General features: G+C 42.1%; 1 protein-coding gene and 1 long non-coding RNA gene across 12 annotated transcripts in view; one reads left to right on the top strand and one right to left on the bottom strand.

Annotated features, from left to right (window-relative positions):
* Nucleotides 1-2,700: 2,700 nt before the first annotated feature.
* The window catches only part of TTC3 (tetratricopeptide repeat domain 3), a 120,685-nt gene continuing 95,530 nt past the window's right edge, over nt 2,701-27,855 (bottom strand). For 9 of the 11 annotated variants that reach the window (XM_009202259.4, XM_017956449.2, XM_017956447.3 and 6 more), the window contains 11 exons: nt 24,167-24,306; nt 21,245-21,313; nt 19,883-19,979; nt 18,418-18,518; nt 15,652-15,742; nt 14,868-14,969; nt 11,050-11,402; nt 9,079-9,205; nt 8,740-8,883; nt 5,482-5,574; nt 2,701-4,365 (listed from right to left, as the gene is read on the bottom strand). In XM_009202259.4, coding sequence (XP_009200523.4) covers nt 4,291-4,365; nt 5,482-5,574; nt 8,740-8,883; nt 9,079-9,205; nt 11,050-11,402; nt 14,868-14,969; nt 15,652-15,742; nt 18,418-18,518; nt 19,883-19,979; nt 21,245-21,313; nt 24,167-24,306 — 1,392 coding nt within the window. In that variant the 3' untranslated portion in view covers nt 2,701-4,290. The remainder of the gene's footprint in view (nt 4,366-5,481; nt 5,575-8,739; nt 8,884-9,078; nt 9,206-11,049; nt 11,403-14,867; nt 14,970-15,651; nt 15,743-18,417; nt 18,519-19,882; nt 19,980-21,244; nt 21,314-24,166; nt 24,307-27,855) is intronic. The other 2 variants (XM_021935514.2, XM_021935515.2) reach the window with 2 other exon arrangements.
* On the top strand, nt 11,402-26,385 carry LOC108584889. The gene is made up of 3 exons (XR_002520823.2): nt 11,402-13,783; nt 21,591-21,658; nt 26,193-26,385. It is a non-coding gene; the product is annotated as an uncharacterized LOC108584889 (long non-coding RNA).

The following is a 27,855-nucleotide window of genomic DNA, read 5'->3' as shown; positions in this document are numbered from 1 at the left end:
TGTGGTGGCATGCACTTGTAATCCCAGCTACTCAGGAGGCTGAGGCAGGAGAATTGCTTGAACCCAGGAGGTGGAGGTTGCAGTGAGTGGAGATCGTGCCACTGCACTCCAGCCTGGGTGACAGAGTGAGACTCTGTCTCAAAAAAAAAAAAAAATGTGGACGCGATGATGGAATAAGTGGGAACAGTTCTCACCCTAAGCCAGGGAGTCTGGACTATACACCTCCACTACAATGAGCCTTGCCCAGCCACACCAATACTCCAGGGCAACCTCCCAGTGAGCCCACCACAGGGCTCTGATCCTGAACCCAAACTGGATAGGAAATGTTGACTCAAAACTGCTCAGTCAGGTAATCTGGGAAAGCCAAAAGGTGAAATGATCCATTGCTGTAGAATCACGATATTCCTGAAGTCAATTCAGGGAGATCTCAGGAACAAAGCTGTTATTTTCCAAAATGACTTCGAGGTGATTTGATTTCTTCTTGCTTTTTTCACCACTGGATCGTGTTCCAGTGTAGGCCACACTGAGGAAGTGGAGGAAGTGGAGTTCCTTACCTAACGGAGGCTTTCCTACTGTATCATCCTTACTCTTTCCCATGCAATTTCCAGGCCCTTAATCTTAGTGTTAGTTATTAGCTCCGGTTATCACGAGTTTGTGTGCAGGCACTGTGCTGAGCACTTCACCAGGAATTTACTCATCTGTATACCTTCCCAGCTTTTCCTTCTGAGCCCTTCTCATTGCCTGAAGCTACCTTATGTATTTGTTGGTGTCTACTCAACTGAAAGACATGTTTCATGGGGTCCTTGTCTCCTTCACTATTGTATCAAAACATCTAGCCTGGCGCCCAGCGCATGCGTGGTAGGTACTCAGTGCACACTTGCTGAATGAGTGAACCAGTTTTCAGTGGTGCCTATGGCAGGCCTTGCCCATTCTTCCCAGCAAAGCACATAAGGTATATGGTGACCAAATGCGGACCTCTCCTCTCAGCCAGTCACACCAGTGTGAAGAAAATAAAAAGGAACTAGACATGATGGATGACCAATTATTTTTACAATTATTCTTTCAATTAAGTGTGTTGCACAAGTGTTTCAAATACCTAAACATATTTCCCATTTCTTTCATGAGGTCATACTACAGATGGTTTTTGGTCCTCATTCTGACCAACCATCCTATCACTTTATGGCCTCTGCTTTTCAGCCTCCCGAGTAAGTACCTCAGGCGGACAGAAGGAACTTCCATCTTTGCTATTGTGTCTCTGTTTCCTTTAATCCCCTTCTCCAGTCATCTACAAAAACTACTCTAAAATAGTTTTATTGCTTCAGTCTGCAGTGTGTTGATCACTTTAACCACCTGCCGCCACTGCGTGCCTGCACGCGCGCGCACACACACACACACCATTTATCCATGGCAGATACGTTCCAAGACCTCCAGTGGATGCCTGAAACCACAGATAATTCCAAACCCTACATATGCAATGTTTTTTCCTATACATACGTACCTATGATGAAGTTTAATTTATAAATTAGGCATAGTAAGAGATGAACAACTAGAACTAGTAATAAAATAGAACAACTACACTGTAATAAAGATTATGTGAGTGCGGTCTCTCTCCCTTAAAATATCTTATTGTACTGCACTGTACTCGCCTATTTTCAGACCACGGCTGACTGTGGGTAACAAACTCTGGAAATCAAAATCACTAATAAGTGGGGCCACTTCTGTAGTCTTAAAACCGTAGTGACATTTTGCATTGCTGGGGCACCACTTCAGTTTTATACCGGGCTATCCATTACTCATAACATAGATTAAGCAGTTCAGCAGGGAAAACTAATCTAAATTCTTAAGGAATAGTCACTGCTTTAAATTAAATGCCATCAGACTAAAAATTTGTACTGATAATACTTTGAATACACTTGAATAAACAGAAGACAGATTGTGAAAATGCGCTGTCTTCAAACTCTTGAGTGCTCAGCACACCCAGAAGCCCCCCTAAAGAGGAAACCCCATCGACAGCCTCAGCGGCCCATAAATCCACAAATGCCTCAAAAAAAAAAAACAAAAAACCAAGGAATACAGTTTATCTTCAACATCTTTGTATGTATTCACATGAAAACTCCCTTAATGTGGCCGTAAGAAGTAAACTCTATCGTCTCTGTGTGAATGCCATTCACACATTGAAGTAGTCGATCTTATGCAGGCACAAAGGAGTTCTGGCCCAGGCCCTAAAACGCCCTGAGATCCCTGGTCAGACTCCTCAGACACAGCGTGGTGTGGCTGCTCTTTCCTGATGAAAGCACTCTTAAAATGTTAGCATCACATACATGTCCTAAGTTTTCCAGGAGAATGCATTTTTTTTCTTTTTTTTTCTTTTTTTTTTTTTTTTTGGCCGGGGTTTCCGTTTTTTGCCCGGGTCTCAGCTCACTGCAAGCTCCGCCGCCCAGGTTCCCGCCATTCTCCTGCCTCCGGCCTCCCGAGTAGCTGGGACTACAGGCGCCCACCACCTCGCCCGGCTAATTTTTTTTTTTTTATTTTTTAGTAGAGACGGGGTTTCACCGTGTTAGCCAGGATGGTCTCGATCTCCTGACCTCGTGATCCGCCCGTCTCGGCCTCCCAAAGTGCTGGGATTACAGGCTTGAGCCACCGCGCCCGGCCGCATTTTTTAAATTATCTAAGAAAGAATGGACAAGAATGACAGTGAACTTCTCGTTTTAGAATGTTCTTTATTCTGACAGTTGTTGGACAAATATAAGGCATGTTCACAAGTATCTGAAGTTATATACAAAACACACTCATTGGACGATGTTCCTCTTCTTTTGTACTTGCTGCTGCAAACTGATCCTTATGCATGTTAACACCCATAGCGCTCAATTCTTACGAATATGCGGACAATGTTTTGGGGGCCACCGTGGAGAATGTTTCAAACTAGGGCGTGAGCTTCTACGAACTAAGTCACTAAGACATCAGAACTCATGGTGAATAAAGGCAGAGGAAGGTGACCAAATCAGCTCACAAACTCATGACTCCAAGTATCCAGTGGAACAAAGAACACATTGAAAAACATTTTTTGATCCTTCATGTTGGATAGAAATGGAATGTGTCCAGAATTCATGGTTCTATATTTACCACTGTATAAAACTCACAAAACAGTATCTAATTTTTTCATGGTTTCTAATGCAGTTACAGTTTTGTTTTATGCCACAGTATAAGACTGCATGCATACTTTACACAAATGTCAAACACAGAGCGACTATAACACAGACACCTCAGGGTTGTCTAAAGACACAGCTTCTCTTTTTGTGGTGGGGTGGGGAAGGAGAAGGGTGGTGGCCATTTCCACACACAGCCTGTTGTGTGCTCAGCACGGCTGGATGTGGATCCCAAGCACTTGCTGGCTGAGTCATGAAAGAGGACAGAAGCTGCTGAGGAGGGCAGCAGAGTTCAAAGAGCAGGCTCCAACCGGGGGCTGGGGTGATGGACACACAGCCTCCATTCCAGGGGGAAAAAGTCTTAGTCGACACTAATCAAAAAGTGTTAATGATTTTTGAAAATCAGATTACATCTATAAAAGATGAAAAGTAAACACTTAAAACAATCTATCGGAGGAACATAAAATAATAAAAAAATCAAATGCAGATGGGATTTCACAAAGAGGAGATTTGAATCTTTTGGTCTAAATCAGCCAATATTTTAACATTAACTATAAATTATTAAAATGTAGTTTGCTTATGCCCATTCTTAAAATGCAGAATCTTTGAAGAAAAATATAGGCATATTTTCAGGAATACAGACTCTTGTAAAAAATTTAAAAAGTCAGTATCATCTCTCTTGCGGAGCTACTAGGAAAGGTTTTTCAAACACAAAAGGGGAACAAACGTGGGGTGCTTGGACATGTTAAGAATTCTTATCACTAGAATACTGCTTCGAGGCGCTCACAGTACTTTCCAAAAGAAGCCACCCACCTCAAAGAGCCCTGCGCAGCCCCAGCGACCCACGAGTGTGGTAGCCGTCATTGTATTAGCCACTGCTTGGCCATCATCAAAGTATTCACTCAGAGTGGGGAAATTACTTAATCTCAACGATATTAACGATTTCCATGTATTTAGCTTTGTGACACACAATGCACAAGGGTCTTCAAATGTTTGTTTTTTACACCAGTGGTGGCAGGAAATTGTCATTCTTCCGATTCAACACCAGTACTGGTGGATGACGCTTTAGTGAAGTGTGACTACCTAGAGGAGCAGGAAGGCGGCTCCTGATTCTCACCGGGCCAGCCTCTTCCAGAAGTGCAGACTACTCTTCTGACAGGAGATCACGACCCTGGCAGGCCGGGCAAGTGCTCTGCCCTTTAAGCCACTGCTTAAAGCACTGAAAAGGAGAAAACAAAATCAGAAGATGCCTTCAGGACCACGAGGAAGCCTAGCTCCCCTGTGCTGCTGGGCTCCTTGGCAGGCGTGGCTCACTTGCCCTTGGTCTCTTGGGCCTGGAGCTGCCCAATACTCAGGGACACCAATGCCCGCTCCGGCCAGAGTGTGGACGAAGCCCCAACTGCAAACCATCCCACCTCAGGGTCAGATCCTGAGTGCCGGGCCTCCAACCTGGCCTCAGGGGGTGGCCTTGCCCTAAGCCCCGGTTCCAGTCTCGGCTCTTCCACTTCAGCTGCGCCAAATTCCAGAGCCTGGCATTCTCGGCCCTATGACCCAATCACTCATTCTTAGCCCATCCCTTGGCCTGGCCTTGGCCCTTGGCTCTGGAACAGCCCTCCAGCCCGCGTGCCATACTCCTGCTGCTGCTGCCCACACTGCAGAGGCTGTGGACAGTCAGCCGGCCCAGACATAAGACCCTGTACCCAAAGGAAGCACACCACACCAAAGAGACTCGGCAAGTGGTCTCAACTCCTTTCAGTGAGAATGCTGTATTGATCCCGTTCCAAGGGATTAGTAAATCCCCGTGGCAGAGACCTGATCTGTTCTAACCCAGCAGCAGAGGTGCACACAAATGCTTACGGTACCTAGAACACCATGGTAGTTCACACACAGATCCCAGAATGGTATGAGCAGGACTGTCCCCAGGTCAGGCAGAAGGGACACAGCTAGGTTTAGTTTTTCTCCTCTAAAATGTTAAATTGACTTTATATACTACACTGAATCAAAAAAATGGTTTCACTGTTTCTCCATTTAGTCAGGTGTGTAAGAAATCACCTTTCAAAGAACCAATACTGCTTTGAATCTCAGCAACAACAAGTGGCTGGAGCTGCCGTTCCCCTCTCCCCACACGGGATGGGAAGGACAGTCTGCGGAGCTGCCCCTCCGGCAGCGCTAGTGTGTGGACAGGGAGGCACTGAACAATGACATGGGAGGTTTGCAAAGAAAATGGTTTGACAGCACAATAAACACTGATGACTAGAAAACAATTCCTTTCTTATTTTGAAAATACTTGATGGTCCCAATGCATGCTGTAAGGATGGCCAAAAAGAGCTCTTACCCCTTTGTGATACTTGTGCCCACATTTGAGCACACACACGTTTTTTGATTTGAACACCTCGTGGCATATTTCACAGGAACTTGCACCCGGTGCCTGTGGAAACAAACACACCTGAATAATAAAGAATAACGACAGCTGTTTTTATGACAAGAGTTCTTCCTTCAAACATCTTCTGCCACAAAGGGTGGCAAATTATTCACAATTACAGCTAAACAGTCTGAGGAAACAACTTATTTTTTAGTAGCATTTCTTAAGAAAAAATATAAAAATACAAAAAGAAAAGTATACTTTTAAAGCTCTAATTGCCTCAGAGAAAAAACTGTTTTATGTGGCTAAAAGATTCCCAGGTGAAGATTACCATACTTAAAGTACAGTACGGGATAATCACATGGCATGGTGTGAATTAATCATTCATCTGATTATCTAACAGTTGAGGGTGGTAAATTCCAACACATCCACACAATGGGCTATTGTGTAGCCAAAAGGGAAATCATGACGGAAGCCCATAATCCCTGACATAGAAAGCTGGCCCCAAAAGCCTGCTGAATGAAAGCAGCTAGCAAGACAGCATGTATCATATATAACTCACTTTTTAATAAAGAGGCTGCGTGTATACATACATGCCTAGACAAAGTTAACAGTGGTTGCCTCAGGGTAAGGGAGATTTAATCTTTTTCTTTACTATTTCCTAGTTTCTATGAGCATGGATTACTTGTGCAAATCAAAACAAACGGATGGCTCATCCGGCAAACATCCATGGGCAGGGACAGTGTGGGGTGCTGGACGCAGAGATGAATGGAGGGCTCCGGCCTCAGCAGCTCACAGTCTGGTGAGCACAGACAGTGCTTTCGATGTGAGAGCAGACCGGAGTGTCGCCTGGGACTCCAGGCACAGTTCTCACAGCACTTACCCTATACTGCATCATTAACTTCTATTCTAGCTCACTGCCTCTTAACTCTGAGCACCCTGAAGGCACAAAATGAGTCCCATCTGGGTCCTTAGCAGGTGGTGGAAAACCTAGCCCAAACTCATGCTCTAAAAACCCCTGCTGAGGGAGCGGGTGAATGTGGGCAGCCCTGGCAGTGGGATCAAGTTCAGGGAGTAGTACTGGGCGCACCACCCGAGGACTGAAAAGACCTTGAACTGCTGTCCAGGGTTTTGCTGTCTCTCCCAAGGCATGACTTGGTCCAGGAGGAGATGGGACAGATGCTGCAGAAGGAGGGTTCATGCCCCTCCACTGCTGCCCATGACTCGAGGGTCAGGGAAGAAGAGGAAGTGCCAGACCGGGGAAGAGCCAGTGAAGGCCTCTCCAATGCCCAGTGCAAAGCTCGGAGCCAGGTTTAGTTTGAAAAAAATATACACTTAACTTGACAGTTTTCTGTTTCCTAGAAAAGATGGGCACAGTATATTTCTAAGTAAAAGAAAAAAAGGACAACCACAATAAAAAAAAAAAGGAAAACAACCAAAAAATCCAGCCCCTCAGAGAACAAAGTATGACTAGCATATTCAGTTTTGACTAATTCACATATAAATGCATTCAAGAGTTTAGAAAAATATGTATCAAAGTGGTAATACTGATTACAGGGTGGGTTTTTAAATGCCCTTTTTATTTGTATTTTCTATTGTGAGTATGTAATACTTTGTAATTTAAAAATTAATACTTTTAGCAAACTATGGTTATCAAATTAGGTCCCAGCTTGAATACATTTTTTCTTTCTCATACACTTTGGTGAAGTTTCAGTAAGTCAGCTTTTATATCTTCATTACTACAAACATCCATCATGAAGCAAAAAGGGAACTCTTCTCCAGGAGATCACGGTCTACTTTGGGGTGGGTGTGGCCACACAACACATTGACTTGTGCGCATGCACACCCACACGTGTGACTGGGAATTCTGCCTGGGTGAAGAACCACAGTGCACGTGACCCATCAGGGAAATCCCCGGGAGAGGAGGGACTCTAGCCAGGTCTTGCAGGAATGCCCTACATGCTCAGAAGCTCCCTCACTTGGGTGTGGGTGGGGCCAAGACCCTCTGGAGCTGAGTGTATGCAGTGTGGAAAATTTCCAAAGGGTAGTAGAAAGTGAAAACGTATGGGAGGAATAAAAACCTAAGTTTACAAAAGACTCAATGCCAACTCAAGTTAGCAAACCAGTACTCTCTGTACAATCTCCTACCGCTGGCTCCCTGCTGAGAAGATTATGGGGCCTGTAACTTTCCTCCTGTGGATGTTGGTTATACTCTGACACCAGAGATGGACAAAAAGAAAAATTCTGGTGTCTGCTTGACACCAGAATTCCATCCAGAGCCCCCGTCCCCGAGCCACACAGGTGAGAGGCCCTCTTGCAGCCACCCCTGAGGTCCATGGAACCATGGAACTGCATGGTTCCAATGTCAGCCAGTCCTGGTGGTGAGGATGAGAGAATTACACAGGGCACACACAAGTCGCAAGGCCCACTCTGAGCTACCTCCGGTCTTCAAACAGTCAAGTGAACGCTGGCAAGCTATGTGAGCGCTCTGTGCCTCACTTTCCTTATTATAAATTAATTATATTGCCTTATCAATTCAGATCATAGATATTGTAGTATTTTATGAAATGTTCTATGTAAATGTAAACATTCTTACTGTGTAAAAGGAAAATAAACAACTTAAATCACTACACAGAATTGCAGGCAAGTGTAGCCCATTCCAGTGTCCCTTCTCAGGCACTAGAGGAAGAGGCCAAGGACAGCAAGTAGGCTCTCTGGAGCACACAGCTGACCCAGTCATCCTAGAGCAGCATTTGATCCAGGCCACAGTCTGGGCAAGCATCGGGACGTGGGCTCATTGCTAATAAGTGATGGAACCGATCTGTGCAATTCCAAAGCCATGGTTACACAGAAGAAAATTATTCAAAAATTATTTCCCCAACTGTTCAAAATACCACACTGGATGTGCAAAGTTCATGTATTTGACCATCTGCAGCAAAACAAGAGCAAGAGAGAGAAGGCCCAGATCCCCCACAGTGGTCAGAACCCTTGTCACTCATGTGCAGCAGCTTCTCTCCATGCTGGGCACCCAAGGTGTCAGTCAGAGCAGAGACCATGACCTCGCCCATTCACTGACTGCTCTAACTGGACACATTCAAGTACACTGAAATTCAGTTTCTAATGTTAGGATCAAATTAATTAGGTCTAGAAATGAATGGGGCTAAATCATGGATTAAAAATTGTTTGCTGCTTGTTTTTCATTAAAAAACAAAACTATACAGTTATACATACAACCCTCACAGGGACATCTTCTGCCTTCTGCCCCTTGGTTTTGGGTGATGGTGCAACAACCGCTGAGGGTGGGCCCTGGGAGGACCTGGCCACGGGGGCGGCAGAGCTGGGCTCATAAGTCCTCTTGTCCTTTCCTGGGTTTGGCTGCGAAGACAACAGGGGTGTGGGGCGGGGCGGGGGGACAAGAGGGAAGCAAAGTTCAGTTATCCAACAACTTGACCATCTTCTGTCTTTAGTACATTGCTCTCTAGGTTTTGGTTTGAAGCTTTTTTTTTTTTTTAAACATTTCTCATATTTTATAAATAAAGAAGGATGAAGTGGAACATCTGGATAAAATACCTTTTTCTTTTTCTGTCCGTCTAGAATGTGTTCTGTCACTCTTTGGACAATTTCATCAATACTCAATCCTGAGAGTGAGTTCTTGTTTTTGCTTCGCACTTTTTTAATAAAACCAGCAAGCTCGGTGCTGAAAGGGAGAGTGAATGTTAAGTGACAACAGAAAGTTCCCTACTGCTAAGCAATATTACACGCCAATATTAATCCAACAGCCCAACCCAAAGACACAAAGACAAATGCACACAAAATTAATTTGAAGACCACTAATAACAACCATAACTGTATCTAAAAAGCAGAGCTATTTTTTTTTTTTGAGACACAGTCTCACTCTGTCACCCAGGCTAGAGTGCAGTGGCACAATCCCTGCTCACCGCAACCTCCGTCTCTTGGGTTCAAGCGAGTTTTGTAATTTTTTTTTTTTTAAGAAAAGATGGAGTTTCACCATGTTGGCCAGGCTGGTCCCAAACTCCCGACCTCAGGTGATCCACCTGCCTCGGCCTGGCGTGAGCCACCTCGCCTGCTGGCTAATCATATTTTAACTGCTCCACTGTTTACAAATTTCAGTTCTGAAGCTTCTAATTAACACTGTCTCAGAAACTGAAATAATAGGGCAGATGCCAAAGGTCATTCCTGAGCGTAGAGTCCTTTGTTCCGAGCTGCACTTCAGAGACACTGCCTCTATGTCATCATCTCTCACAGCTGAGACAAAAGGCAACTCTGCCCCCCCTTGCACCAGCCTGAACAGCAGAAACCAGAGGTGGAGGCAGAAGTGCTACTGAAGAGCCTGCCGTCATCCCAACCCTATTTACAGCTCTTGCTCACTCAGTTAAGGGCAGCTTTTTCCCACATTCACAAGGACCCCTTGTTAACATGTCCACATGCCCCATTCACTGTGGAATTCCGTCCAGTCTTCAACCTCACACTCTAACAAATCAGAGGTCTTATGTAACAGGGTATAAGTTGCTGCTGCCTTCTTTGCTAAATGTAATTTTGTCCCCCCAAATGATGCAAAATTATTGTTTTGCAGTTCATTTATTGATTCTATAACACTAGTTTTAGACAATGCTATTGGTCTCATCAAAATCTTAGCAAATTGTCATGGGTTCTGATGAGTGTTAATTACCCAGTGGTTAATTGCTTTTTTTTTTTTTTGAGATCGGAGTCTCGGGCCTGTCGCTCAGGCTGGAGTGCAGTGGCCGGATCTCAGCCTTCACAGGAAGCTCCGGCCTCCGGTTTACGCCATTCTCCTGCCTCAGCCTCCCGGAGTAGCTGGGATCACAGGCGCCCGCCACCACGCCCGCTAGTTTTTGTATTTTTTAGTAGAGACGGGTTTCACCGTGTTAGCCAGGATGGTCTCAATCTCCCTGAGATCTGATCCGGCCTGGCCCCTGGCCTCCCAAAGTGCTGGGATTACAGGCTTGAGCCACCGCGCCCGGCTGGTTAATGTTTTCAATTTACACATGCACATTAAAAAATTTATTTGAGGCTGGGTGTGGTATCTCATGCCTGTAACCCCAGCACTTTGGGAGGCCAAGGCGGGTGAATCACTTGAGGTCAGGAATTTGAGACCAGCCTGGCCAACATGGTAAAACCCCACCTGTACTAAAAATATAAAAATTAGTCAGGCTTAGTGGTGCATGCCTATAATCCTGGCTTCTCAGGAGGCTGAGGCAGGAGAATCACTTGAACCTGTGAGGGAGAGGTTGCAGGGAGCTGAGATCATGCCATAGCACTCCAGCCTAGGCGACAGAGTGAGACTCTGTCTCAAAAAAAAAAAAAACCAAAAAAACCCCACCAATTTATTTGAAAATACTTATCTCTATATTTACAAAAAGAAAGAAATGTAGCACCTGTCTTTCTGAGCAAAACAATTATGCAACCCTTTTCATGTTAACACCTAATTGATTTTATCTGATCAGGAAACCTCAGTTCAATAAAGTACTGAACACAGTCACAGACATTTTCTGTTCCTACCTGTTGTAACACGGGAATACCACTGACAGGTGCTCAATGATACTATTGAACGGCTTTTTTGGAGACTGACTTGAACGCGCAGCACGTCCTGGAAGAACAGGCTGCTTCCGATCAGCCACAGGGCTTCGTTCTGGCAGAGCTGCCCTTTTTGGCCCTGGCAGCTGAGCGGCTTCAGGCTGACCAGGGGGTGGCCCTGGCAACAGCGCAGAAGGAGCCTCCCCTGGGGAATCGCCGTCAGAGAACACACTGGGATCCCTGTGAAGTGCTGCGTGGTTTCCAGTCATGTCGCTTGCAGAAGTCACAAGCCCTTGGTCATCGTGGCCTGAAGACTCAGGGAGTAACTCGGGATGAACCTGTGAGGAACACACCACACCAGGATTACTTAGGGCTTCCCTTGAATTAAGAGAACGAAACGCCCAAGGGCAAAGGTCGATGAATAAATACAATAATGCAGCCCAGAGGCTCCGTGCACAGGAAACCTGATACAATGAATTAAATATTTTCGTTTTAAAAGAATTCTTGATAATAACTTGTTAGTTATTAGAACAAGAGTAGGAGGGTTCAGACTTCTAAATAATTATCTCTGTAAGTCACTGTTTTCTCTGTAAGATGAGACCATTTCGCCTGCCTACTGGCCCTCCTTCAGCCTCTACCTGGTTACACTTCTCCCCTTCCGAGCTAAACCCTGTAGCTGACAGATGCAACATCACGGCCACCACACTCCCCAGAGCTGTCTCCATCCCAGCGGGCTGCCTCCTCTTCCCTGCTCTCTCTCTTGGCAGCTCTCAGGCCTTTGTCCACGCCTGCAGTGCTGACGCTCCTTCCCATGCAGCTGCCTGAGGCCGAATCTTTTTAAAAGTGTGCAGTCTAGAATATTAAGTTTGCAGTCTAGAATATTTTCCTGAGATCCAAATCTGCAAATCCACTTGGGTGATTCCAAGACAACTCAAAGTCAATGTGTTGGAAACCAGCCTCAGGCAGCCTCCCCAGTCCTGCTCTTCCCCTAGTACTCCAGGATGGAAGCCCAAGACTCACCCTCGACTTCCACATGGACACATGGGGCCTAGTCTCCTGAGCAGCATGGCGCCTGTAAATGTACCCCTAATCACCTCTCACATCTGTTCTCTTCCCTCCACCCCCACTGCCACGCCCCATCCAGGACAGGATGATGGCAATAAGCTGATAATCGAACAATTGGAAATCACTCAAGCCCCTCCCCAACACTCCCCCACATTAGTGGCAAGCTCATCTTCAAAAAGCACAGTAGCTCCCTGTAATCCTCAGGGATACATTCTGAGACCCCCAGTGAATGCTTGAGGTCGCAAAGAGTACTGAACCCTATGTATACTATGCACGCATTTCTTTTTCCTTCTTCACAATTTCATGGGTAGATTTGTTCTGACTGTAGATCTTAGCAACCTTAGGATATGATCTTTTCTCTTTCCTTATTAGTTTGAGAACTTTCAGCTTTTCACTTAAAGGAAGCACTATATTGCTTCTCTATGGCATATCTGAATGACCAGCATCATTACTCCCATGCTTTGGGGCCATTATGAAGTAAAATAGGGGTGACTTGGACACAGGCACTGGGGTAACGCGAGAAGTTCATCTGGTCACCAAATCAGCTTCTAAGTCGCTCACGGGCAGGGAGTAGCAACAGCATGAAAACACTGGACAAAGGGAGGAGGCACGTCCCTGGTGTGACCATGTGAGAATCCAGATTTCATCATGCTACTCAAAACAGTGCACAATTTAAAACTTACAAAGTACATATTTCTGGAATTTTCCATTGAGTATTTTCTAACTGCGGTTGACTGCAGATAACTGAAACCACGGAAAGCAAAGCCATGAAGGAGGGACTCCTGTTCTGCTGCTGTTCCCTCATTTGAGACCTATCCTGTCTGGTCTAATGAAGCTAGAAGTGTCCAAACTGCTGTAACACAGCTTATAGAAGAAGGCTCCCTTGGCTCTGCCCCTGCGTCATACTGGGCTTCTATTACAGCATGAAAGGAGTGTATTCTCTCTCTCTCTAGGCTCCAGGTGCACTGCGTGTTCCATCTGGAACTCTGACCGTCCAAACACACCCCTCCCACTCCTTTGTCTGGTAAGTTCCTATTGCAGATCTCTGTCTCTGAGAGACTTCCAACTGGGAATCTTCCACTGAGGCCACACCTCTAGATTAGGTTAGTGGCCCCTAATTCACGCTGCTCCAGCATTCTGCCATGGGAAACCTCACTCTGCTGCAGGTAATGATGGGTTTAAAGTCTGTCTTTCCCCAAGTCCATGTGCACTTTGAGGGCACAGCCCACAATCTTTATCACCACTAATTACCCAATGAATGAATGAGGGAGAAATGAGATACACAAATAATTTTTAGGCACATTTATTACTAAAGCTCCTGGCACAATAAGAGTTCCCAGAATTTGGGATATGAAAATTCTTTTGAGTATTTATAAAATAACATAAGCTAGGATTACAAACTAATAGTAAAACATCCTATTGAGAGCCAACGTTTTCTCTATATATATCAGTTGTTATACAAACTTAGAAAAACGATAAATGATAAGTGCCCTTTAGTGTAATTCTAACTAAAATTGCACATTCAACGGAGAGAAAAAAACTGGATCTCAACAGAATATTTTACTCAGTTCAGGGTGGTCACACTTTTTCCACACTTAATTTTTTTTTTTTTTTCAGATGAATTCACAGTAAGTTTGGATGTTTACTGTGCAAGGTACTGGCGGGAAAGAGACATTCAAGGCCAGGCTGAGATCTAATGCACGTGAGAGAAAGGCCACAGTGGGAGGCCAAAAGAGGGCAGCCCCTGATGGGGTTTCAGGGGAAGGCAGGATGCAGAGCGGGGACGGTGTTCCAGGCTGGGAACAGCCCAGGCAAAGATCTGGCAATAGTGAGAGGGCGCAAGTCAGTACTGGGAGAGAGTCTCCTCTGTCTTTAGAAACTAGAAGATTTCACTGTCCTGTCACAACATTCTGGAACTTGTATCTTTCAACTCTCACATATAGTCCTCCTTTAATTTTGTTTTTCTTTTTTACCTAAGTTTTCTCACAAGATCTAACTTTAAATTCCTATGGTCTGATCTCCTCTGGGCCTAATTCATTTTAATTTAGTATTTACTAAGCATCTATCTGTGTCCAAATCTAAGAAATGTGGGTTTAGCCATATTGTAAAGTCCACAAAATGCAATTAATGCTTTTCTTTTCTGTGCTGTGCATATTAAAATAAAAAGACAAGATTATTCACTGTTATTCACAAGATTTGGCAAATACCTCAAACAAGTAGTAAAATATGATGTGCCAGACCAACAAAGCCCTGTATGTCTCAGGCATAGCAGCTTTTATTCTGTATTTGAGGAGGAAACCTCTTAATTTTTAGATTTTGGTCTTATGTCCCAAATACCTAGGAATAAGATATTCCTGAGGTGGTGATAGGGTCCTGCTTGAATCACAGGCACCTGCTACTCCTGGATTATTCATTCAAAGTCAAGAATACATATATAACACACACACACAGAAAAGATAGAAGACAGGCCAAGGTACAGAAGAGTGATAGAAATGCAGCAATGGTGTGTTCACCTCAGTCTATTCCTCATACAGATGCAGAAAGACTGATCTATTTTATATAAGAATGTTATAAAGCTTAAAAGGTTCATCAGTAGCACCAATAATGAAACATTAAGGCAATTATTAACCAATCTCATCCTCACTCCCAGGGAACAACAACAAATAACTACTTTGGCTAGTTAACAAATGAATTATGGTTTTTTTTTTTTTTTTTTTTAAAAGATGTGCTAGACTTACCGTGTTACAGGCAGGAAATGAAAGCTCGGAAATCTGCACTTTAGAAAGTTCACTGAGACGAGAACCATTTTTAATTGCCTTAATTTGTTCTTCAAACTGAGACTGTGAGTAGAAAGTAAAGTGTGGGAAAACCACAATTGTCAATTAATACTTTGTTTCTTCCTATACGTTATAAATGAAACATAACTGTCTTGTAAGGAAATTCAAAATAAGACCTCATTAATCCAAATGCTCCAAAGCCTTTTCAAACATAACTCCTCTAATCTTACCAATCAAGGCAGAGGTCAAGATGGTTAATTAAGACAATACAATTACTTTCGGCCGGGCATGGTGGCTCACACCTGTAATCCCAGCACTTTGGGAGGCCGAGGCCGGCAGATCACCTGAGGTCAGGAGTTGGAGACCAGCCTGACCAACATGGAGAAACCCTGTCTCTACTAAAAAACAAAATTAGCCAGGCATGGTGGCACATGCCTGTAATCCCAGCTACTTCAGGGGCTGAGGCAGGAGAATCACTTGAACCTGGGAAGTGGAGGTTACAGTGAGCCAAGATCACACCATGGCACTCCAGCCTGGGCAACAAGAGTGAAACTCCGTCTCAAAACAAATTATAAAAAATAACAAAACCATTGCTTCCATGAAAAGCTCATAATACTTTCAACAAAAAAATATTATTGACAATAATAGATAAAAAAGAAATAGTTTCAATATGACACTAGCCTCCTGAGAATTATAACTATCATAAAGATTTTGATGGGATTAAAAGATGTTTTTTACAACTTACCTTTGCTTTCTCAATTTCTTTTGTAACATTAGAAAGAAACAGTTCCCATGAACATATATCAGACTCCATGTCAGGATATGCTGCAGGATCACTGAAAAAGTATAATATAAAACTGCTTTAGAAATCTAAAAAATTAAAAGCACTTACGGTCAAATAAACATCTAAACATGAGAGAAAGATACATTTAACATGATCACATACACACACAAAAAAACAACTATTTTTAAAGATTGCTTATCTTGTAAATTTGCCACTAGAGACACTTTAGAAAATTTTAATTATTAATATAACAAAAACTCTAAAATTGAAGGGCAGAGGGAAAGTAAGTCTCCTGAATTTTAAGTTCTTTTCCCAAATTTAAAAGTTTGACCACTCTTCATTTAACATCTTTACGTTTAATATTAAAGCCAGCGTCTGCATTTAAAGATTTTTTAAAAAGGTAGTCTGAAACATTCAAAAGATTCCAATCAAACCCTAATCATTACCTTACTATGAAAATAAAGGATGGGCCTAAGATAAATTTATCATCTTAGCACCTCATGAATCTGGTCTATTGAAAGTGACAGATAAATTGACTACCCCTAATTGAGAAGATCAAAAACACTACCAATCTGTGGGTACGGTAAGACCTCGTTATACATCTTGAAGAAAAACCAGAGCATTCTTTTTGAGACGGAGTCATGCACTGTTACCCAGGCTGGAGTGCAGTGGCTCCACCTCCTGCGTTCACGCCATTCTTCTGCCTCAGCCTCCCGAGTAGCTGGGACTACAGGCGCAAGCCACCATGCCCAGTTAAATTTTTTGTACTTTTAGTACAGACGGGGTTTCACTGTGTCAGCCAGGATGGTCTTGATCTCCTGATCTCGTGATCCGCCCGCCTCGGCCTCCCAAAGTGCTGGGATTACAGGCATGAGCCACCGCACCCGGCCTCTTTTTACCCCTTTTCTATGTTTCTATACTTTGGTGGAGGAGGCAGAGTTAGCACGGCATCCTGAAGAAAGAATCTTTGTATATTCTATGGTTTACTGGAAGAGTTGATACTATTAGATGAAATGAGTCTGAGATTATCTTTGTTTCCCAGATGAGCTGCAATGCAGCCTATGGCAGGTGCTTAGTACAGGTGGTTGACCACCACTTGGTCTCAACCTCAGCTGTACTAGTCCTGTATTCTAAATCAGCATATTAGTTTACTTTTAATCAGAAAGGTTTTCTAATGAAAAACATTAAATCTTGAAAATGAAGAAGGGGCCGGGCGTGGTGGTTCACACCTGTAATCCCAGCACTTTGGGAGGCCTAGGCAGGCGCATCACCAGGTCAGGAGTCAGAGACCAGCCTGGCCAACATGGTGAAACCCTGTCTCTACTAAAAATACAAAAATCAGCCTGGTGTGCAGTGGGCGCCTATAATCCCAGCTACTCAGGAGGCAGGAAAATCACTTGAACCCAGGAGGTAGAGGTTGCAGTGAGCCAAGATCATGCCACTGCACTCCAGCCTGCATGACAGAGCAAGACTCCAACAAAAAAGAAAGAAAGAAAGAAAGAAAGAGGAAATAAGAAAATGAAGAAGAAGAACTATACACTAAAACTGTTTGTCCGTGATTCACACAATCTCTGGTTCAATGCTGAGGGTTTGAAATTTGAATCAAAAGGCAAGCACCAGGAAGGATCAAAATCCTGGGATTAAAAATGCAAAACCTGTGTATAGAACATGATAAAAGGACTCAATGAAAAGTAATCCCACATAGAGAAGTGCTAAGTATTAGAAGAAGATCCTCTAGAAATCCCAGGCAAGCCTTATCTTAAAAACAAACAAGGCCAGCCCAGCGCAGTGGCTCATGCCTGTAATCCCAGCACTTTGGGAGGCTGAGGTGGGCGGATCACGAGGTCAGGGGATCGAGACCCATCCTGGCTAACATGGTGAAACCCTGTCTCTACTAAAAATACAAAAAATTAGCCAGGAGTGGTGGCAGGCACCTGTAGTCTCAGCTACTTGGGAGGCTGAGGCAGGAGAATGGCGTGAACCCGGGAGGCGGAGCTTGCAGTGAGCCAAGATCGTGCCACTGCACTCCAGCCTGGGTGACAGAGCGAGACTCCATCTCAAACAAACAAACAAACAAAAAGAGGTAGAGATTATGTGGAGAGTTGAAAAAAATTTAACGTGTGAATATACTTTGTAGTAACATTCTCACATGCTGTCATGTAGACTGTTAAGTAATAGTTATTAGGAAAGCAACTTGGCAAAAAATTTTAAAAGACTTGAAAATGTGATCTTCATTCCAAAATTTTACTGCATGGAGATGACTAATAATGTGCATAAAGATTTAACTATAAGGATGCTCACTGCAGGGTGGCTTATATTAACACAAATTCACAAACAACTTCACTGTCCCAGCATAGCAGTGTTTGATAAATCATGACATGTTTCTATGCTCGAATACTACCCAACCTTTCAAAATTAGGTTGGAGAAATGTAATTCCCAATATGAAAATAAATTTCCTATATACTATTTAGTAAAAATAATTCACAAATTTTCATTTTTTCAAATACTTCATGTATTCCAAAATAGAAATGCTATATCGCCATTTAGAATTAGGAGTGATTTTTATCATTTTTGTTTGTATGTCTTAACTTTTCCACAATTGAACATGTATCAATTATATAACTATTAAAAATAAAACGGTCCTAATACAAAATAATGTTTCTCTCAAATGGTCCTAGCTTTATCTTCTAAATGACGTGCTAAGAACACCCACGAAACTGCATTACCAGTTAATCAGCTCCAGCTTCTTCAGATAGGCTTCTGCTTGTGACTCCATGATCTGTAGCTTATACACTTCACTCTCCTTCCAGTTTTCAAGTACGGATACCTGCCAGTAGATTAGAGGACATACAAGTATTTTACAAATGACAGCCTGAACTATTTTAAAGGTTAAAATGTTTTAAAGGTTAAAACATTCCAAGCCACTTTCCCATTTCTCCTTAAATGAAGCATGATGACAGAATAACCAGAACTTGATTATATCATAGGTGAACATGAATTAGACTTGAGATTTGAAAACAGTAACAAAATGACATTACAAATGCATACCTGCCATGATTCTTTTTGCAGATATGAATAACTGTACATGGTTTTCTGCTTAAACTATATATAAGCACAGAGCCAGGTTAACTGCATGTGCACACCAGTGTGCATTACCTATGATCCTGCAGCAGAATAACCCTTAATAAAGGCTGCATCCTCTGCAATAGAAAAGCCTCAGAGAAGCTGTTCTCAGCAAGGGCATCAAAGGCCTTTGGGGTATGCTTTTAAGATTTTAGGCTCTCTGTGGCTTCCCCACAAGCCAACTGGCCATTTTTGTGAGAATCACTGCAGGAAATGTAGAATGGTCTTGTGGTCCAAATGATCCATCAAATAGCCTTTTAATCCAGGTGTCAGTAAACTTGACAGGGCCCACCAGGCAAACCTGCTTACCAAATGGTGGTGTGAATTAAACAAGCTCAGGAGTACGGATGCAGGTGTAGGACCCACAGAGTATTCATACTTTGGCTCTTTTTCCTTCCCTCTCCTTAGAAGCAGGTGCATAGTCAATTCTTAATTGAAAAGCCTAATGTTTGCAGACTGTATAAACTAAGCCTTTTCTTATTTTACCAGAATAATCACAGACACATATGCCAATAAATATCATTTGTTTCTCAGCTAGAGAAACACAGAGAATCATGTTTCGGGCACTAAATAAAATACAGTCAGATGTCATTATTCTGATTTTCATCTCAGTAGTTTCTCAAACAGTGTACTGACATTGCTATATATTCTTCTAGGGGCGGGAGGAGTGTATTCCTAATACGTGGATTATTTTCAAGTTCCTTTCCAAGTATTGGCAAATATAGTTGGCTACTTCATGGTACATCACTTGATTACATATGATGAAAGTATTCGAAGTGTATAATATAGGAAATGACTGAATTATAATGGTAAATAAGGACAGCAGGTTACAAAATTTGGTGTACACTATGAGTGCATTTAAGTAACAACACAAGCATACCGGTAAAACATTACAAGGCTATAGGCAAGGAAAAAGAGTGGTCGTTTTAGGGAGGATATACTATGGGTGACAGGATATCCTTTATGCACCACACTTTTCAGTAATGTCTCTTATGCCTCATATGTCATTAAAGAAACACAAAAACAAATGACAAATGCCATAGTGGTCACTAAGTGTCATGGACTCACCTCTGCAGCCACAGCTCTCTGATGACTCTCTTCATAATCCTCTTTTCCTTTCTTTATACACTCTTCTATTTTCATTTTCTCATTTGTAAGTGTGTTGCTACAAATATTGAAGGGAAAAAAAAACCTTCTTGAACAAAATTTCACAGTGAGATGACAAAGGCTTCAGGCTGGATGAACTTTGAAACTGCACCACCATAGCCTCAGCTACATCTTCCAGAGCAGTTTCTCATCTCATATTTTACTACGCAACACACAGACTCAAATGTGCTCTTTGTGCTTTACAAGTGATCAAAGGCAGATATGAAATGGAAGTGCACATTAGGTGGGCATGCTAAGAATCGGGTGAGGGCACTGTTCCAGTTCACCATTTTATGAGGGTAGGTGGAGTACAATCTGGTGACATTAATAAACTATACAGGCCGGGCACAGTGGCTTAGGCCTGTAATTCCAGAACTTTGGGAGGCCAAGGCAGGTGGATCGCTTGGGCCCAGGAGTTCAAGACCAGCCTAGGCAGCATGGCAAAACCCTGTATCTACAAAAAATACAATGGTGGTGTGTGCCTGTAGTCCCAGCTACTCGGGAGGCTGAGGCGAGAGAACTGCTTGAGCTGGGAGATGGAGTCTGCAGTGAGCCATGACCACGCTACTGCACTCCAGCCTGGGTGACAGAGCAAGACCCCGTCTCAAAAAATAAATAAATAAATACATTTTAAAAATAAGCTTTATAAAGCATTCCCTATCCTTTGAGCCAGAAATTGTTTTGACACATATTACAAGGACAGAACCCAAAGGGAAAAAGAAATCTGTACAAAATTATTCAAAAAAGGATAGAAATGTGTATATGAAACAATACTCAGTGAGAAAAGCAGAATACAACTGCTTATCATTGAACATACGGTTACCAGTATGTGAAAACATATTATTTCCATTAGCAAGCAAGGGTTAAAGGGAAACTTTGCATAGAGTCATAATAAAAATTTAATGAACCTATAATTATAGAGCAGTAAGAGCAACAAACTACCAGCCTACAGTGGAGACGAATATTCCAAGTAACACAAAAGAAAAGTTTTTAAAACGTTTTTAGTTTCAAGTTAATCCAAAAAAAGTTATTGACAGCAATAAATTCAGTATTTCTATATTGACAATGAGAAAAAAATGCAGAAATCTTGTAAAATAAAAATATTTAAATATTCAAAGAATATTTATAATTTTTAAAATGCAATAGAAATAGAAATAAAGAAAATAGAAACATAATTATTTAAAAGAAATAGACAAGCAACAATATATTTCAAAGTCTACTGTGCTTGTACCCCGGCATTATACGTATTAAAATATATTAAAAATAAATTTAAGCTTAATTTGCCTGATTTCAAGGGACTGATCCAGATGTAATTCATGTTCCTTTTCCTTTCCATCATTTTTCTGGGTATACCTATAAAAGCATAATCATCAAATTTTAATTAATGTTGAAAAAATTTTAACAGGACTCCCACACAGTAAATTCTACCCCTATCCTTACAAACATTTCTTGATTTTGTAATATATATTTTTTTACATCTTGTTTCCTTTTTAGTATCTTCTAAATAGGAAAATAATTTGAGGTTATTTCCCTTTTGGGAAATTTAGGAAAATAATTTGAGGTTATTTCCCTTTTGGGAAATTTTCCTTCCAGATCACCTTTTTCTTCACTTTAAGTCATATGCTTACAGGTAAATCACCCTATCTCAGTCTAAGATGTGCAGCTCAAGATGGGTTCAACAGGAGACAGAGAACACAGGTATTGTGGCATCATCATCAGTGTAACCAGTGATTCTTACTGAAAATGAGAAGATGTGGATTCTCATTCAAAATGAAAACAGACTTCTACTCTTTAAAACAGAACTTAAAAGTCAAAACAAGCATTCATACACACATGCGGGTGCATACACACAAACACACACACTGATAATCCTTCAAAACAAGTGTGTGAATCCCCGATTCTTGAGCCATGCCCTGCACAAGGCGGGTTCTGCCTCTTCTTTCATGCTACCGTGAGATACCTTTGCAGTCATCTCTGTTTACTAAAGCTGCTTGTTTCTAATACAAGCCAGTTTAACTATTATTTTACTTCTTTTGTAAAACACTTCCTCCCTCCTCTAAATAGACAAATACTGGGTAACACTCTCCTGGAAGCCCTGCCTTCTTTCATAGCCGCCTGTGGTTTGTGTCACTTTACCAATCACGAGCTCTATGTTCTAGTCATTTCTTAATGAATACTAAGTGTGATCAAGAGCACAGAAACATCCAAGAAATCGTTTTTCATGTCCTTTGTGCATCTCTGAGAAAGAGATCCAAAAAGTTTAAAGATGTTACTTAAAAATCTAAATAGAAAAATTGAGCTTTAAAGCATTTATATGGAAAATGTAAAGCGCAGGCCAGGTGCAGTGGCTCATGCCTGTAATCCCAGCACTTTGGGAGGCCAAGACAGGTGGATCATCTGAGGTCAGGAGTTCGAGACCAGCCTGGTCAACATGGTGAAACCCCGTCTCTACTTAAAAAAAAAGAAAAAGAAAAAGAAAAATTAGTCAGGCATGGTGGTGAGCACCTGTAATCCCAGCTACTCGGGAGGCTGAGGCAGGAGAATTGCTTGAACACGGGAGGCAGAGGTTGCAGTGAGCTGAGACTGCACCACTGCACTCCAGGCTGGGTGACAAAAGCAAAATTCTGTCTCCAAAAAAAAAAAAAAGCAAAAAACTTAGAAGCCTATGGTTTATTTTTAAATTGTGACAGGAAAGGTAAAGAAATCTATTAATAAAATGGAAAAAAGTCAACAATAAAAAGTTTATTCTTCAGCAGAAATTAACTTTTATGCAAGTACAGAAAAAAAAATTTTCTTCTTATCATTAACAGCCTCTAGTTACCTTGTCTGGTTTGACAGTATGTCTGAATTGAACATAAAAAGTATGTTAAATATAAGTATTTCCACATTTTTTAGTAACAAAATGACCAAGACTGGTCAGGCTCAAATATTAGAGATAAAAACCTTTACAGACATTATCGTTTCCATAAGTGTGTTCTTCTAGTGAAGCTACTTTGATCATCAACGTGACATGACACAGGGAGTGACAATTCTGAGGCAGTGCTTTACTCTTCCTCATTGTTTGAGGACTGCCTAAAAACTGCCTAAATGCAATGCTGGCAAGACTCGTAATGAAAGTCATCTGATCATATGGCATGCGGCATGGAAAAATACAAAAGCCTTTGAAAGGTGAGTGTGTAGTGTGGCCCCCCAACGAACCCGGCCTCCCATTATTCATGCCCTTGAATCTGGACCAAGCCTATGACTTGTTTTAAGCAATAAAAGGTAGCAGAGATGATGCTGTGACAGTTCTGGGCCTGAACCTTCAGGAGGCCTAGTGGCTTCCACTTCTGCACCATTTGAAGTCCTTAGCCACCACGTAAGAAGTCTGGCTATCATAATAGAGATCACATGGAAAGACCACATAAATCAAAATCACAGAGTGGCTACACAGAAAGTGAGACCAAGCCACCCCAGCATCCCAGCAGAGGCCAGCCCCAGTCATCATCCAGCTAAATTCAGCCACACGAGGACTCCTGGCAAGACCAGCAGAAGAATGGCCCAGCTGAACTCAGCCCAGATTGCAGGACCACGAGCAAATACAATGGCTACTAACCAAGACACTGACTTTTGGGTGTTTTCTTACACAGTGGTAGAAAACAAGCTGAAGAATTTGACCTATCACTGTTTAGAGCAGAGGGAGGTTAGGGACAGCTCATAGAGAATCTTAAAACACACTCTTGGTCCACCTGACAATCATTCCTAGGATCTGTGTATGTTATCAAATCGTTCACACTACATGACAAATTTTAATAATTTATAGATTCAGGATAAAAGTAATTATAAATAAAATAATCATCACAGAATCTTACTTTTGAAAGGAACCTTAGATTTTAGACCAGCCCCCATGTTTTGCTGATAAGAAAAAAGAGGGCCAGAGAAAGGGATGGTGTTCAAACCGGAAGGAAGTCAGTTCCTTGGGGATTCTCAGTTCCATGCTACTCTCACTTTTATATAATTTATCTGAAAAAATGTTAAGTTTAGAAAAAAATTGAGGTGAGATAATTACTCAATGAATATTTTTTAAAATGAGACAAACAATGAAAACAGTAGCTATTCATTTTTACTTTACTTGATATAGTTTAAAATTAAATATCAAAATGCGAAAATAACCAAAAGTCACAATTTTTTAAAAATAAAAATTAATGCCTTTCAATCATTACTTACAATTCACTGGCATTTGAAACTTTTTTAATTTTCTTCTTCAGTGATTTTAGTCTTTCTTGGATTTCTTTTTTTTCCTGCTGCCATTTTTTAATTTCTCTTTCCAAATCTTGAAGGAACCAATCTAATTCCGTCTTTGAGATCTAAAAACATTTAGAAAGTACTTAAATAAATGGCAAAATATACTTTTTAACAAAAGAGACTGAAAGGCTAGAATTGTGACGGCGTCATAGCTTAAACAATGACTCAAGTTCAGTGGAACAGACGCTCCCAAGCTGGTGCCCTGTGGCAGGCTATGCCCCCCAGCCAAGCCTGGGACATCAAGTCACACCAGACAGCCACATCCTACCCACTACGTGCACCTGATTACAGTAAGGCACCCTGAAGAACCACTCTGATGTGCCCAGAAGTATTCACACTTCACTCTCCAGCCTAAATGATTCTATAATCTACAAGGAGTCTGTACACATGTTTTAGTTGGCAAGGCCAATAGTTTTTGTTTGCTTTTATAAATATAAATGCAATCCTTGCTGGTCATTAAAGGTATTTGGGTTGAGATACCTGCCAGAATTTCAGGCAGTGTGACAAAGAGAAATGGAAACCTCTTTGGAGTCAATGCTAGTTACCGTTCCCTTGGAGGGTTTGGTACAGCACCACTTGACACCCAACCCTCTTTGTCAACTTCTTATGTAGTTGCTGGTTTTGAAACTTCTGAATCTACACATTCTCTAAAGGTTTGATGTTTGTTTTGAAGTATCATCTATTCAATGGTAGCAAGGGGTTTAGGTGGGGCACATGCTTATAAATACCAGTCATTTATAAGTAAAACATTCCCTATGTTAATATTTCTAATAATTAATTTAAACGTGAATCAAAGCAATACGTAAAGGAAACAAATATTTTCTAGTTTAAAATCTCACTATTATCAATGACGGCTTAATGAAATCTTAACTTCACATTTGCTTTAGGGAAACTTTTAATTTTTTACTTCCTATCAGATTCCCTACAGCCTGAACTTCCTGCTTAGGCTTAGAGCACGCGTAGGTCACTGAGGAATACAGTTCAGCTATAGAAACTCTAGTTCTTCTCTGTCAAAAAGGACACTAAAGTCAACCTACATGGATTCCATAGGAAATCATGGCCTTCAGACCAAAAGCTCTATCAATTTAAGAGGCCACTACTCCTTCTTCAGCCTTAGACACCAAGGTTTTCAATGTTTTTTAAAGGCAGATTTGCTAACCAGTCAAGGTCCTTTAAGATTTCTGAATCCTACAGCAGGGATAAGGTTGATTTTGGCACAGGACAACTGTTCTTAGGTGGCAAAAACTGAACAACAGCTCAGTAACATTCCCTTTAACATGGGAACCAGTCCTTCCCACATCTTCTTAGCTGCAACCTTGTTGATCCTGAATTTCTTGAGTCATTGCTGTGACTGAGGTGACCACCATGCCTATTCTACTTAAGAATCCTGTGTTCCACCTGGTTCGGTTCTACCAGGACCAATGTGAATTTGCATGCCTTGCTGCTGGCAGCCAAGCCAATCTTGTTTCTCACCTATCCTGTGCTCCTATTCTGAGCCAATGATCTCACCTGGGATCCATCCTTTTGGCTGGGAGATTATGTGCAACCACAAGGTTATGCTGAGGCATAAGAACCTAGTTGGCAACAAGTACCTAAGGGAGTTCAAGTATCAAGAAGCACAAAGTATTATAAACACACGCGCACATACACACGAATATAGCTCAGGCAGCGAAAATACTACATGAGTTCATCTTCTGTTTGTACTAACCACTGCTGAATGCCATAGCTGCCTCACAATGCTAAACAGGTTAGCTATCACGAGCTTGTTTCTGACTGCATGGAAGACAGAATGATCTCCTGAACCTTTTTCTTTCAAACTTAGCATAAAACAAACAAACAGGCTATATACAACTGTATCTGCTATATTACAGTTTATTGACATAACTATAAACACTTTCTTTTTCTCAATTAGAAAAAAACTTTTCTTATCTTTTTTATTAAACCTCAGTTGTACAAGAGAGGCTCTGGAAGTGATGGCGGACAGAAGGGCCTCATGAAGAGGATGCTGCAGATTTCGCCCCACAAGACCAGCACAGAGCCTAGCACTTAAAAGAACATTCAAGAAATATTTGTCACATGAAAGAATGGATAATATCCCCAAGTCCATACTAGCAGTAAATAAAGCAGCAAACTTCACAGAATGTGAGCCTGATGTCCTCTGATGTAGGCTGATAGAGAACATGGAAACACAACTCATTAAATGCAGCTTTTTAGGGGCCAAGCACACATTGTTTGATAAACATTTGCAAAGCTCCTAGTTTGTATACTGAGCTAGGTGCTATCAACCAAAGATAACTTTAAAAACCACCCTTCTGGCCGGCCGCGGTGGCTCAAGCCTGTAATCCCAGCACTTTGGGAGGCCGAGACGGGTGGATCACGGGGTCAGGAGATCGAGACCATCCTGGCTAACCCAGTGAAACCCCATCTCTACTAAAAAAATACAAAAAAACTAGCCAGGCGAGGTGGCGGGCGCCTGTAGTCCCAGCTACTTGGGAGGCTGAGGCAGGAGAATGGCGTGAACCCGGGAGGCAGAGCTTGCAGTGAGCTGAGATCCGGCCACTGCACTCCAGCCTGGGTGACAGAGAGAGACTCCGTCTCAAAAAAAAAAAAAAAAAAAAAAAAAAAAACCACCCTTCTGGGCATGGTAGCATGTGTTTGTAGTCTCAGCTACTCAGGAGTCTGAGGCAGGAGGATCCCTTGAGCCCAGGAGTTCCACCTTGGCAATCTAATGAGACCCTCATTCAAAAAACAAACAAACAAAACAAAACAAAAAACAGTCCTTACTTTCAAGATCACAGTTTGGTAGAGAAAATATGCATAAAAGATAGTTACTATACCATTTGAAAAATTTATTTGAAATGGATCACAGACCTAAATGGGTAAGAAGTGCCCTTGAAGTAGACAGGCGTTTCTTAGCTATGACACCAAAGGCACAAGCAATGAAAGAATATGAGAAATTGGACTTAGTGTACTCAAAGTAAAAACTTTTGTGCTGCAAATGATACCATTAGGAAAGTGAAAAGGCAACCCACAAAATGGAGACGGAAGATACATTTGCAAATATGGAAGATGGAAGTAAATATCTGTAAATCACATATTTGATGAGCAACTTGTATCCAGAATATAGAAAAACTCTTTGTTTTTGTTTTTGAGACAGGGTCTTGCTCTGTTGCCCAAACTGCAGTACAGGGGCAAGATCATGGCTCCCTGCAGCCTCAACTTCCTGGTCTCAAGTGATCCTCCCACCTCAGCCTCCTGAGTAGCTAGAACTACAGGCATGTATCACCATACCTACCTAATTATTTATTTAGTTTTTTAGTTTTTTGTAGCGAGTGAGGGTCTCATCACATCACCCTGACTTGTCTTGAACTCCTGGGCTCAAGCAATTCTCCTGCCTCAGCCTCCCAAAGTGCTGGGATTATAGACGTGAGCCACCATGCCCAGCCCTGTTTTGTTTCTTTTTTTTTTCCTTTCAAGACAGGGTCTCACTCTGTCATTGCCCAGGCTGGAGTGCAATGGCATGATCCTGGCTCACTGTAGCCTCAAAACCCCTGGGCTCAAGTGACCCTCTCAGTTCAGCCTCCCAAGTAGCTGGGACCACAGATGCACAC

This window comes from Papio anubis, chromosome 4 (assembly GCF_008728515.1).
Source record: "Papio anubis isolate 15944 chromosome 4, Panubis1.0, whole genome shotgun sequence".
Lineage (NCBI taxonomy): Eukaryota > Metazoa > Chordata > Mammalia > Primates > Cercopithecidae > Papio > Papio anubis.
Note: the sequence above shows the minus strand (reverse complement) of the source record. Positions and strands in the feature narration are given on the sequence as shown.